Here is a 13019-nt window from a genome sequence, read left to right as displayed (position 1 = left end):
AGGGAAGGTGAGGGCAAGACCGGTACCGCGGACCGACAGCCCGGATAGATTAGACTGGGCTGGTATTCAATTGGAAGGAAGGTTGATTAGCATTGGGCTTGACGCGGGGGAGGCGCTGGCTGGGGGGGATCGAGGCGCTTAGCAGGCACCAGTGATGGCAGTCTGGTCAGTCACTCTTGTTGATCTTGTTTACACTCGCAGTGCCACACGATACCATCACCACTGCCACAGCTTCGGCGACGCGGGCAGCCTCCTCCCTCGGCTCGGCGACGGAGCGAGGATGTATTGCATATGCAACCCTCCTCGCCCCTTTGCTCGTCGCCTCGTCGCCGCAGTGCCGATTGGGCATAATAGCGAATCACGTGACCCTGCCCGTTATTCTTGGTGGACGAGTTCGAAATGCTACAGTCGTGGTTCGAAATGAATTCATGACGGCCGCGGCTGCTGGCTGGCGGGCAGGCAGGCAGTCTTTGTGATTTCGGAGCATTGTAGGCCAAGTCCGACGACTGATAATATTTCGGCGGCCCGTGTCCTGCAAGAGCGTCGCCTGCACCACCACTTCCGACGTCGACTCTACTCAAATTGTTACGACTTGTGCTGCAACCGAACTCCGAACACCGTACAGCAACGCATCTCTTGCTCGTTGCGTCTCCCTTTAATACACTTCCAGACCTCCTCTCGCATAGATTGCATAGACCACAACATCACCGCCGCCGCAACAATGTCAAAGCCAACAGATAAGAGAATACCTCAGAAATACCCATTCTGGTGAGTAATGTGGGCGGGTGCCCCTCCGAGGAAGGCAGGCTGCCTTCCCCCGTCGCTCCTGCTGTGGACAACGCTGACGTCCCCAGGCTCGGAGGTGCGCTCCTATCTCGCCCCAGCCCCCGTTCCGTGCTGACCCAGATCCCCCGCTGCTGCTCGTCGCTCGCTATCGCTCGCCTGCTCCTTGCTCCACTCCCCATCGCACCCACCCACAGGCGTCGCCGCATCGAGTGAGTACCCGCCCGCACGGACCCACGCCCAGCGCTCACCCCCACAGTGGCCGCATGCTGCACGCATCCCCTCGACCTCATGCGAGTGTAAGTCTACGTCCCCCGCGCCAGCTCACACCCAGGCGTCTCCAGACCACCAAGGGCAAGACGAGCCTCGTCGGAACCGTAAAGGATGTGTATGCCGGCGGAGGCATTCGTGCTTTTTACACTGGCCTCACGGCTAGCATCTTCCGCCAGATGACCTACTCGCTTACAAGGCTCGGCGCGTACGATGTGATCAAGGCGCAGCTGTCCAACAACGGTGAGTGTGGTAGGGCGGGCGTCGGGGCGTCGGGAAACGCGCGGGGGTGGGGGTTGGTGTTTGTGGGGGTGGTTGGCTGGGCTGGAGCTTCTACTCGGAGCTTTGCCCATCGGCCCAGCGAGCCACAGAGCATGGCGGCGAGGGGCTGGCCACATGCAGGCGACTCGCGCAGCCATGTTCTCGTACTCTCAGCCCCACCACACCGGCACTCGGGTTTGAGCGAAAACCCGGGTCGCGGATGGCCGTGCCTTGCCGGATCTTAGGCCAGTCGTCGGGTGGCTTTGTGGTATCTGCTGGACGCGACGCCGCTGAGGAATGGGTGGTGGAGGAGACACATCGCGCCGACCTATGAGCCCCGCTGACCCCGCAGGTACCAAGAAGCTCAGTATGGGCGACCTCGTTATCGCCTCCGCCGGCGCGGGTGCGCTCGGCGGTCTCGCCGGCAACCCGGCCGACGTTGTCCTCGTCCGCATGATCTCCGACCCCATCAAGCCCAAGGACAAGCAGCTGCACTACCGCAACGCCTTCCACGGCGTCTATCGCATGGTCAAGGACGAGGGTGCCGGCAGTCTGTTCCGCGGCGTCGTCCCCAACACTGTGAGTGAAGAGCTGAAGGCTGTCTACTAACCGCCCAGATTCGTGCCGTCCTCATGAACTCGTCCCAGCTCGTCTCGTACGACGTGTTCAAGGGCCTCATCCTGCAGCACACCGACATGAAGGACGGCATCCCCGTGCACTTTGTCGCCTCGGCGCTCGCCGGTACCGTCGCCACGACCGTCTGCTCGCCTGCCGACGTGATCAAGTCGCGTGTCATGGCCCGCGAGGGCCCCGGCGGACCTATGGCGGTGCTCAAGAAGAGCTGGGCAAAGGAGGGCCCAAGGTTCCTGTTCAAAGGCTGGCTGCCTGCATGGAGTGAGTGTGCGGCTGCGTTGGCCCCGGCGTCCGAGACCGATGCTGACCCGAACAGTCCGCCTGACGCCGAACACCATTTTCATGTTTGTCTTCCTCGAGCAGCTGCGCCATGTCGTCGACCGCGTCCGCGCCCAGGTGCAGTAGGCGGCGGCGTGGCCCAATCCTCCCCAATACTCCAATCATACCCATATCCCATCCCCATATCCATCCCACATCCAGCACATCTACCGCACCACGCTAATAGATGATAGACAGCACGGAGACGCTGTACAGTCTAGAGATCACTCGCATGTACGATTTTGCAGTTGGCTAAGCGCAGCCGGGCGCGCGCGAAGCGGTCGGCTACCTGGCGGAGTTGAGTGGGTGGGTGTCCGAATGCCGCCTTGCGCGCGGGGAGCGAGGTCGGTGCGGCGTGCCAAGCCGCGGCGGCGGCATTGGGTGGTGCTGGGTGGCTCGCGTCAGCATCGGAGAGAGTGTCGGCGCTGCCGAGGAGCTCGTGTCCGAGAACGCCGGCCACCACGCTTGGACGCCGCTCGCTTGCTGCCTCTGGCTGCTTCGCGCGTGACTTGTGCCCTGATAGCGTCATGAAGATTAAGATACACAATCAACAGGGTTGACAATCGCAATCAGTGAGTTGTCCGAGTCCGCGGTGTCGGACCGGAGGCGCGCGGCGTCGGCGGTCGCCACATGTGGCTGGCTGCCGTGGCTAACGGAGCGAGGACGAGACAAGACTAGACACAACACGCTAGCCGGCGCCGAATAGCATGCAGACGGTTTCAGAGTGCCCCCTCGAGCATGGTGAACACGCACCACCCAGTGCCCGTGCCACTCACGCGAGTTTATCAGTGAGCCATGCGCCGTGAGCGAGCGCTGAAAATAACCCGACACGAGCTCTGTGCTCTGCCATATTGCATGTTGGCGGCCTTGTCGCGTGCATCGTCACACACGCCGCTGTCGCCTTCGCGTCGTCAAAGTAAACAACCAACTCGCCCCTGGCGGATGTTGCCAAGACGACTTTGGCTGGGCCAGCCAGGAACACTACAGGCCCAGCCAGCCAGCCGGGCCGCGGCAGGCGGGCGGAACCAAATCCTCGACGACCGCCGCCGCCCGCCGCCGCCATCGAACCCGCAGCAACGCCTGCCACGACGTACGTTTCACAACAACCCATATCTCGACACGCTCGCCCGCACTCCACCTCGTAGCACCCACCGACATAGCCCAGCCCGCGGCCGCGCCGCACGCCACGATGGACATCGACACGCCCCCCGAAGCCGTCGAGGTGATCACGCCGCTCGAGCTGCCAGAGTTCTCCGCCGGCTTCCCCTTGCCCTTCCGCGTCCTCTTCCTCGTCGGGCTGGCAATGCTGCTCTGGGCAGTCAACCTGCACGTGCTCCACCTCCTCGGGCTGGACAGCAGCTGGATCCTCGACATACGGGACAGCGACGACGCGCTCGGCGACCTCACGAGCCCGCCGGTGGGCGCCGTCGACGCGGGCGAGGTCGACCTCGCCCTCGACACGCTCTCGCTCCCGCCCGCGAGCGCGGCCGCCCACATCGCCCCGCACGTCAGGCATGCGCTCGACTCGCCGCGCGCCAACACGCCGCCGCCGGCTGCCGCGCGCCCGCCCAGCGCCAAGCTGTACGGGCCGGTGTATCGCCTCTTCCTGGCGTACGCGGCCTGGTGCCTCGCTGGCTGGGCTGTTTTCCGCGCGATTACTGGCGACAAGACGGACAAGATGGAGGCGTGGCGCGGGCTCGTGGGATTCATCGCGCTGGCGCCGCTCGCGGCAGCGCTCCTCCCGTGGAGGGGGATAGCGTACCGCGAACGCCGGGCGTTTAGGAAGAGTATCCACCGCATCCTCGTGCCGCCTCCCAACGCGCCGATCTTCTTCGCCGACGTCATCCTCGCCGATATCCTCACGTCGTTTGCAAAGGTCCTCGGTGACCTGTACGTCTCGGCCAGCCAGATCATCTTTGGCGGTATCACGCACGGAAGGGTCGCGCCGCACGGCGCGTCCAAGTGGATCACGCTGGCCATGGTTGGGTGAGTCGAGGGTTATTCCGTGTCGTGTTGTGCTGACGCCCCAGCCTGCCATACCTCCTCCGGTTCCGCCAGTGCATGCTCGAGTTCTACCACTCGGGCTGGCAGTCCAAGCGGCCGCTCGCCAACGCGCTCAAGTACGCCTCGGCGTTCCCCGTCATCCTGCTGTCTGCCGCCCAGAAGGACGTTGTCAAGGAGGTTGCCGCCGCAAAAGGCGTCACGCCCGCCGAGCTCAACACGACACCCACAAGATGGTTTGGCGAGCACCCCGTCTTCCGCCTGTGGCTCCTCGCCGTCGTCGTAAACTCCATGTTCTCGTTCTACTGGGACGTCGAGATGGACTGGGGACTATCGCTGTGCGAGCTCGAGACGTGGCTGCCGTCGTCGACAGACAACAACCCCTCGGGCCATCTCACCCCGGCGTCCCGCAGCACGTCGCCACCACGGGGCCTCTTCGCGCGCATCCGCCGCACGCTGGGCCGCGATACGCACCAGCGCTCCCCTCACCCCGAGCACCACAGCCTCAACGACGTGTCGCCGTCGACAAAACAGCCACTATGGGGCCTCCGCCAGACGCTCCTGCTCCCAGACCCCATCGTCTACTACCTCTTCGCCCTCCTCGACCTCATCCTCCGCTTTACGTGGAGCTTGGACCTCTCGACCCACCTGCACACCATCAGCAAGATCGAGTCTGGCGTCTTCTTCATGGAGGCGCTCGAGCTCGTCCGCCGCTGGATGTGGGTGTTTATCCGCGTCGAGTGGGAGGCGGTCAAGATGGGCGAGCTTGCGCGTTTCCGCACCGGACGGGAACGCACAGCCGTGCTCTGGGCCGATAAGAGCGATGACAACAACTAGACGCATGGACACTGGCTTTGACAGCGACACTGGCTTTGACAGCCCTCAGTAGACGACAGCATTATAGAGTAGTATTATCAATGGCATTTTGTGACGGATCGGGGGCGGGGCGGGGTGCCGTGCGCGTGCAATGTTGATACGAGTACAATTGAGCAGGTGGGGGGTCCAGTTGGTCTACCACTTCCTTCCGATGGCTTTCTGCGGCAGGTGAGACACGGCGGCATTCGAACACCCACCTGGACACAGTCCTTGAACGCCCTAAACTCTTCTGCGCACATGTCCTTGCTGACGTCCTGGTACGAGCGGCCGATGCACTGGCCGTATGCAAGAGACTGGGTGGGTGAGTGCTGTTCTGCTACGAGCTCGGGCATGGGGCAACAGCAGCTCACCTGAGTCGCACAGGACTGAGACGCCTTTGCGAGCGTCTTGAGCGGCGCCTTGTCCTTGAACCGTGGTGGCATGGCGGGGGGGGGGTGAAGGTGTGGTGGTGGTCTGGTCGTGACTGAGATTGCATCGGCAGTCGCGCAGCACTCTTGCTATCTTGCTTCGAGCGCCGCCGTGCTGCTGACTTCCGGTGCCACGTGGGTTTACTCCCGCCTTCCTTGTTGCGTCTAATTGCTTCCGCCGCTCTCGTCTGTGCGATTTCAGGGTCATGCCACGCTGTTTGACACATGGTCGCCACTTGTTCGCAAATGACTCCGCGCGGGTCACTTGCCTGACTCCAGTCGGCGCATCACAACCGCGACCCAACAACAACACTCAACCCACCACCCACTCCCACTCCCCCACCCAGCCGGAGAGCCAGTACCCACCATGGCCCCCCGCGCACCCACCCTCCTCTCGCTCATGAGCTCGACAGGCACGTACCCGCCCGTGCCCAACACCGAGGACCTCGAGTCGCTCCGCTCGGCGCTCGAGGCCCAGTCGTCGTCGACAGCAACGAGGATAGCCGCCTTCCCCCCGCCGCCGGCCGTGTCCAAGAAGACGGCGCCGGCAGGCAAGAGCGCGGCGAGCTTCCGTGAGGAGGCGAAGAAGAGCAAGAAGGACGGCAAGAAGCGCAAGGAGCGCGAGGAGACGGACGAGCGCGAGCGCGCGGCGTTGGCGGCTAACAAGCGCGCGGGGGCCGCGCTCGATGCCGTCGAGCGGAGAAGAGTCGACCCCGACGTCAAGGTCAAGAATGAGAGAGGTGGGTTTATGGCTTGGGGGAGAGCTGACTCGGTAAGCGGCGTCGCCGGCCCCGTCGAATGCGTCCTCGGCCAGCTTCCGCCCAGGCAGTCAGGCGACCTACGGCGGCATGCAGAAGCGCAAAAAGGTCAAGCGCGTGCTGGATTCCGACGACGAGGGTGGGTGCTTGCGAGCCGGGGCAGGGCTGACGTGCAGCGGCGCACTCGACACCACCGCCCCACCAGGCGTCGACGTCCGGGCTCAAGCTCAAGCTCGCGCCCGGCGTGCACAACAAGTCGCGCCCGCAACCCGTGGACCCGAGCCCGACGCCGTCGTCGACAGCGTCGGCGCCCCTGCCGGGCGGGCACATTGACTGGACACTGCCTGCGCCGCCGCAGCGCGCACTGGTGCCCCCACGGCCAGAGGTGCAGAAGCCGCTGCCGGCCGGGCCGAAGCGCCAGAGCGAGGTCAACGAGGACTACAGCGACAAGAAGGCGCCAAGCCAGATTGCCATGGCGACGTTCTGGCAAAACGTCGAGCCCTACATCCGCGACATTCGAGAGGACGACCTGGCCATGCTCAACTTCAAGGCCGACACACCAGACTCGTACCTTATCCCGCAGAGGGGACGGCACTACACTGAAATATGGGACGAGGAGGACGCGCTGCCGCCGGGAACGACGCCGCGGTTCTCGGTCCCAAACCTGCGCCAGGCGGCGAATGGGACACACCAGCCCCCGCTGGTCCACTGCGTGCCGACAGAGATCCGCGACGCCAACTTGCTCGAGGAGAACAAGGGGCTGGGCTCCATGACGGAGCGTGTGGTCGCCGCTGTCATTGGCGGCGACGACATTGCGGCGGCCGCAAAGGAGCAGGCGGAGAAGAAGCCCGAGCCCGAGGGCGAGGCGGTGAACGCGACGCGCGTCGACGTCGTCGAGCTCGAGGACCGCGTCAAGAAGGAGCTCCGCTCGGTCATGCTCCTTGGCGAGCACGAGGAGGTGAGTAGAACGCAGATCGGCGGCGTGCGGTTGGTACTCACACGACCAGTTTGATGCGGCCAACCGCGACGACGACGAGGTCACTTCCGCGCTCAGACAGTGCCAGCGGCTGTTGCTGCAGCAGACTGCGATCAACGAGGCGCGCAAGTCGCGATTGGGCAAGATTGCAACAGACCGCCTCGCATACGGCGAGTACCAGGGCGTGCTCGAGGAGACGGAAAAGCAGATTGAAGCATTGTGGGCCAAGCGCATCAAGAAACACGGCTCTAGCGGTAAAAAGACACTGCAGAATGGTGTCATCTCCGGCAACGGTCGGCCTCCAGTTCCCGACTCGCTCAAACGGCTATTGAGTGTCCGCTCCAGATGGATCGAGACGGTGGGCCGCACGATGCACGAGCGCCCGGATGGAGAAGTTTCCGGGCTGCCCGCCAAGAGCATCTACGAGGGCATTGTCGACGAAAACGAGGACGGCGACGTCAAGACTGTCGACGAGGCCATGGAGGTGGACGAGGCGGATGAGGACGAGGTGGACGGCACGGCGGTCTGAGGGCTGAGTGTAGCCTAGAGTGTTTACTGTTACCGGCCAGCAGTGTTCCGGCGCACGTGGAGGGCCAGGGCAGACGCACGCACGAGGACGCGGGGTAGCTGCGGCATGGCCACTGCGGCGCTTGTTGTTGTCGGCATTGATGGGGTCATTGCATAGGGCCTTAGGGGCTGAGAGGGGGCGGGTTGTCCAGCCAGTAGAGAAGAGTTTTTTATCCCCAGGGTTGTAGCAGACGACGTATGTATCGAGGGGGTTGAGGGTTGTGAGGGTTATCGCTGAGTGGGTGTCGCGCTGATAGTCGGGGGCAAGAGCTGCCATGTTATTGGCCACTTGCAAGCCAAATACCGCCGGCAAAGTTCAAGTGCGTCACAAAAAAGTCGTGTTCGGAGCTGATGCGAGGGTGCAGGCAGAGTGAGGGAGGGTGCCGGACAACTGCAACGCCACGGACCCCATTGCTCCTGCTCGACGTCCTTGGCAAACACGCAGCGCCCCCCGGGATCTCTCCATCGCACTCTCTCTCTCGCTCTCACCCACTAATGCCCCACCAAGAGCTCAACATCACCGACAGCGAGCAAAACAACACCGACGCCGACCTCGAGCTAGAGCTAGCGCCAGAGCCCGAGCACCAGCAGCACGAACAGCAGCACGAAATGACCCACGCCCCCGTCCACGTCGTGCCGCCGTCCGAGTCGGCGGCGGAGCACGGCGCCGCGCCCCCCAAAGCGCGGGGCAAGCGCACGCGCAAGATCGCCGTCCTCACCTCGGGCGGCGACTCTGCCGGCATGAACGCGGCCGGTGGGTGGCGGCGACGCCGACACGACAGAGCAGACAGCTGACACCGCAGTCCGCGCCGTTGTGCGCCAGGGAATCGCTCGGTAAGTCGGCAATAGGCTGGGCACGGAGCCACCGCTCTGTGCGGGTGCGGTCGGTGCGACGACTGTGGCGATCGGGCAGATAAGGCGGCGGCTTCCGGCTGTTGTTCCTGGCCACGGAGGACTCTCGAGCTGACACCCCCCAGTGGCTGCGAGACGTACATTATCCGCGAGGGCTGGGAGGGCCTGGTGCGCGGCAACGCGACCGAGCCGACGCCTGCCGTGTCCCGCCGCCCCTCGGCCGCGCCATCGCCTGCCTTCGGGCCCAAGAGCGTCGGCTTTGCCGGGCTCTCGGCGCTCGACCTCGGCGCGCGCGCGCACGAGCCCGCCGCGGCTGACCCCAAGGCGATTGCGCCGCTCGCCGACGCGCCCCTCTCGTTCGGGTACGGCGGGCTGCTGCGCGACGGCGCGGGCGAGGGCGACCCGGACGAGGTGGCGGCCGCGTTTGCCGGCCACGAGACGGTCGAGGCTGAGGAGGACGACGGGGGAAAGACGCTCAAGGGGCGCTACATTGTCCGCGTGGGCTGGGACGACGTGCGCGGCTGGCTCGGCGAGGGCGGCACGCTCATCGGCTCGTCGCGGTGTCCCTCGTTCCGCACGCGCGAGGGCCGCCTCAAGGCAGCGCACAACCTCATCCGCTACGGCATCGACTGCCTCGCCGTGTGTGGTGGTGACGGCAGTCTGACCGGCGCCGACAAGCTGCGCGGCGAGTGGCCGTCGCTGCTCTCCGAGCTGCACGCCAACGGCGACATTGACGACGACCAGCTCGAGGCGTACAGGTATCTCAACATTGTCGGCCTTGTTGGGTCGATCGACAACGACATGTCGATGACGGACCTGACGATCGGCGCCGACACGGCGCTGCACCGTATCTGTGAGGCGGTGGACTCGATCTCGTCGACGGCCTCGTCGCATTCCCGCGCCTTCGTCATCGAGGTCATGGGCCGCCACTGCGGCTGGCTCGCGCTTATGGCCGGCGTGGCGACCGGCGCAGACTTCATCTTCATCCCCGAGCACCCGCCGACGAGCGACAACTGGGAGAAGGAGATGTGCGACGTGCTCCACCAGCACCGCCGCATCGGCAAGCGCAAGAGCATTGTCATTGTGGCCGAGGGCGCCCTCGACCGCAACCTCAAGCCCATCAAGGCGGAGCACGTCAAGCAGGTGCTGGTCGAGCAGCTGGGCCTCGACACGCGTGTCACGACGCTGGGTCACACGCAGCGTGGTGGCTCGCCCTCGGCCTTCGACCGTATTCTCGTGAGTGGTAGTGGAGGGCTTCAGGCCCTCGCACTCGCGCTGCGCGCTCGTGGTCGCCGTGCTCACGCCCCAGCCCACCCTCCAAGGCGTCAAGGCCGTCGAGGCCCTCCTCGAGGCCACCCCCGAGACCCCCTCCTACATGATCGGCATTCAGGAGAACAAGATTACAAAGGTCCCCCTCCTCGAGGCCGTGGCAAAGACCCAGGCGGTCGCCGCCGCCATCGAGAGCAAGGACTTTGCCCTCGCCATGTCGTACCGTGACTCGGAGTTCCGCGACATGCTCGAGGCGTTCCAGGTCAGCTCGTCGCTCCGCACCACCGACCACCTGCCCGAGAACCAGCGCCTGCGCGTCGGCATCATCCACGTCGGCGCCCCCGCCGGCGGCATGAACGCCGCCACGCGCCAGGCCGTGCGCTACTGCCACAACCGCGGACACGTCCCCGTCGCAATCTACAACGGGTTCGACGGCCTCCTCGAGGACAATGTCGCCGAGCTGTCGTGGCTCCGCGTCGACAACTGGAACACGCGCGGCGGCTCCGAGCTCGGTACGAACCGTACCCTGCCGAGCATTGACCTCGGTGGCGTGGCCGCCGCGCTGCAGCGCCACGCGATCGACGCGCTCCTGCTCATCGGTGGCTTTGAGGCGTACAGCTCGATCCTCAGCCTCGAAAAGGCGCGCAAGGACTACCCCTCGCTCCACATCCCCATGATCCACCTGCCGGCCACGCTGTCCAATAACGTGCCGCTCACCGACTTCTCGCTGGGATCCGACACGTCGCTCAACGCGCTCGTGGTCGCCTGCGACGCCATCAAGCAGAGTGCCTCGGCGTCGCGCAACCGTGTCTTTGTCGTCGAGACGCAGGGCGGCATGAGCGGCTACATTGCGACCCTCGGCGCGCTCGCCGTTGGTGCCGTGCTCCTCTACACGCCCGAGGAGGGCATCTCGCTCCGCCGGCTGCTCGACGACGTCGACTTCCTCAAGGAGCGCTACGCGCTCGACGAGCGCGGCAAGTCGGAGGGCCGTCTCGTCATCAAGTCGGAGAAGGCGTCGAGCGTGTACACGACCGAGTTTATCACCAAGATCTTCAAGGAGGAGGGCCAGGAGGCCGGGCAGGAGCTGTTCGACGCGCGCTCGGCCCAGCTCGGCCACACGCTGCAGGGCGGCGTGCCGTCGCCGCTCGACCGCTGCCGCGCCGCACGTCTCTCGCTCCTCTCGATGCAGTTCCTCGAGAAGCACGCGCACCCCAACTCGCAGGCGTTCCACGGGCGCCGCAAGCCGGGCTCGGACGCGGCGCCCGATACGGCCGTCATGATCGCCATCCAGCGCTCCAAGATTGTGTTTGCGTCCATGGACAATGTGCAGCGCCACTCGGACATGCGCCTGCGCCGCGGCACCGACGTGTGGTGGAGCGGCATCAAGCACCTGGCCGAGGTCATGGGCGGAAGAGCCGGCCTGGTGCAGGACGGGCGGCGCGCGTGAGGGGGGCGGGGCCGGGGGGCCGGGCGGCCGGCAGATAGACGCCATAGACTAGGCGCACCGTAATTGCTAGGAATGCATAGACTGATCACAACAAGCGTTTGTTTCCAATACAGACGGCGCGGCGCGGCGCGCGGCGCGCGGCGCCTACTAGAGCTCAAAGTTGCCGACGACGGCCTTGATGACCGTGTTGCCGTCCTTGTCCCTGCCGCGGCGGAGGTCCTCGAACGCCTCGACGGCGCGCTCGAGGGGATACCGCTGCGTGATCATCTTGCTCACGTCGCCGAGCTTGCCGGACCCGAGGAGGGCCAGGGCCTCGGGGTACGTGTTGCAGTAGCGGAAGACGCCGATGAGGTCGACCTCGCGGATCATGGACGGGCCGATCGGGAGCGTGAGGTTGGCCGTCCCCATGCCGACGTAGAGCACCTTTGTGCCTGGCGCAGCGGCGAGGACCGCGAGCTGCATGCACGATTCGACGCCGGTGCACTCGAAGACGGCGTCAAAGCCCTCGCTCAGCCCCTCGACGCTGGCGACCACCTCGTCGGCCGCGAGCCCCTCCCACTGGGTCTTGGCGACCTCGAGGGCCTCGAGCCCGGAGACGCGCGCGCCCCGGGGGAGCAGGTGCGTGCCGGTAACCCAGCCCTGGGAGGCCGCGAAGTCGAGCTTGCCCTGCTCAATGTCGACGGCGACGACGGTCGTCGCGCCGCTCGCCTTGGCCAGCGCCGCGGCGAGGAGGCCGACCGCGCCGGCGCCGAGCACGAGCACGCGCGCGCCGGGCTGCAGCTGCGCGCGGCGGTACGCGTGCAGCACGACGCTGAGGGGCTCGGCGAGCGCGGCGAGCGGGAGGTCGAGCCCAGCCGGCAGCTTGTGCAGCAGGTCGACGGGGTGCGTCATGACCTCGCACAGCGTGCCGTCGAGGTGGGGGAAGGTCTTTGCGCTGGACGCAAAGCGCATGCCCTTGCACAGGTTGTAGCGCCCAATCTTGCAGTAGTGGCAGTTCTTGCAGTTGATGCCGACCTCGAGCGCGACGCGGTCGCCGACGGCGAGGTGGTCGGCGTAGTTGGGCGGCAGGGCCGTGATGATGCCGCAGGATTCGTGGCCGAGCACCATGGGCGCCTGGATCTTGAACGTGCCGTTGGCGCCGGCGACGTAGTAGTGCACTGGGGGGTGTTAGCGAGCGCGGCGAGCGACGCCGCGGGCAGCGGGGGTCGGGCTCGGCCAGCAAGCCATGACGAGGCAAGCAGCCACCAGCCCTCCACCACCCCACCCCACCCCACGCGACTCACGATCAGAGCCACACAGCCCAGTCACGCCCATGGCGATCTGCGCCTGCCCCTCCTCGGGCGCCTTGATCGGCTTGTCCTCCTGCGCGCGTCAGCACCCACGTTCGCCCAAGGCCGCGCCACCCACGATCCGCAGGTCCACCGCGCCGTGGCACACGGCCGCCTTCTGCGTGCTCCGTCCTTCAAAGCTGGGGATGGTCATTGTATGGGTGAGTGGGTGAGTGAGTGGGCGATGCAAAGAAAACACGAGTGGGATAAAAGCTAGAGGGATGGAATGGAGGGGAGCCGCGTCCGGCGCCGGTCCGGATGCCGGAGCCTCGG

At 65.6% G+C, this 13019-nt stretch overlaps 6 protein-coding genes across 6 annotated transcripts; 4 read left to right on the top strand and 2 right to left on the bottom strand.

Moving 5' to 3' along the window:
* Positions 1–721: 721 nt before the first annotated feature.
* Q8F55_002453 (uncharacterized protein) lies at positions 722–2352 on the top strand (the record flags this gene model as incomplete). The annotated part of the gene is made up of 7 exons (XM_069351050.1): positions 722–768; positions 855–862; positions 1043–1082; positions 1118–1296; positions 1667–1893; positions 1932–2208; positions 2264–2352. The coding sequence occupies 7 exons, from the start codon at positions 722–724 to the stop codon at positions 2350–2352; spliced, it is 867 nt and encodes a 288-aa protein (XP_069211436.1).
* A 1102-nt stretch (positions 2353–3454) lies between these two features.
* ERD1 (protein-ER retention protein) lies at positions 3455–5103 on the top strand (the record flags this gene model as incomplete). The annotated part of the gene is made up of 2 exons (XM_069351049.1): positions 3455–4251; positions 4296–5103. The coding sequence occupies 2 exons, from the start codon at positions 3455–3457 to the stop codon at positions 5101–5103; spliced, it is 1605 nt and encodes a 534-aa protein (XP_069211435.1).
* Positions 5104–5277: 174 nt separating this feature from the next.
* Positions 5278–5564, bottom strand: Q8F55_002451 (uncharacterized protein; the record flags this gene model as incomplete). The annotated part of the gene is made up of 3 exons (XM_069351048.1): positions 5278–5301; positions 5340–5435; positions 5493–5564. 3 exons carry the CDS (start codon positions 5562–5564, stop codon positions 5278–5280), a joined length of 192 nt encoding a protein of 63 aa, XP_069211434.1.
* A 352-nt stretch (positions 5565–5916) lies between these two features.
* Positions 5917–7812, top strand: NGG1 (Transcriptional regulator; the record flags this gene model as incomplete). The annotated part of the gene is made up of 4 exons (XM_069351047.1): positions 5917–6289; positions 6327–6446; positions 6484–7265; positions 7315–7812. The coding sequence occupies 4 exons, from the start codon at positions 5917–5919 to the stop codon at positions 7810–7812; spliced, it is 1773 nt and encodes a 590-aa protein (XP_069211433.1).
* Positions 7813–8345: 533 nt separating this feature from the next.
* On the top strand, positions 8346–11418 carry PFK1_2 (6-phosphofructokinase, alpha subunit; the record flags this gene model as incomplete). The annotated part of the gene is made up of 4 exons (XM_069351046.1): positions 8346–8604; positions 8654–8684; positions 8828–9938; positions 10012–11418. The coding sequence occupies 4 exons, from the start codon at positions 8346–8348 to the stop codon at positions 11416–11418; spliced, it is 2808 nt and encodes a 935-aa protein (XP_069211432.1).
* Positions 11419–11565: 147 nt separating this feature from the next.
* Positions 11566–12900, bottom strand: Q8F55_002448 (uncharacterized protein; the record flags this gene model as incomplete). Its single annotated transcript, XM_069351045.1, has 3 exons — positions 11566–12575; positions 12702–12780; positions 12826–12900. The coding sequence occupies 3 exons, from the start codon at positions 12898–12900 to the stop codon at positions 11566–11568; spliced, it is 1164 nt and encodes a 387-aa protein (XP_069211431.1).
* Positions 12901–13019: the final 119 nt, after the last annotated feature.

This window comes from Vanrija albida (assembly GCF_041260175.1).
Source record: "Vanrija albida strain AlHP1 chromosome Unknown contig_2, whole genome shotgun sequence".
In the NCBI taxonomy this organism is placed as follows: Eukaryota; Fungi; Basidiomycota; class Tremellomycetes; order Trichosporonales; family Trichosporonaceae; genus Vanrija; species Vanrija albida.
The sequence above is the reverse complement of the archived record's forward strand: the minus strand, read 5'-3'. Positions and strand labels throughout refer to the sequence as shown.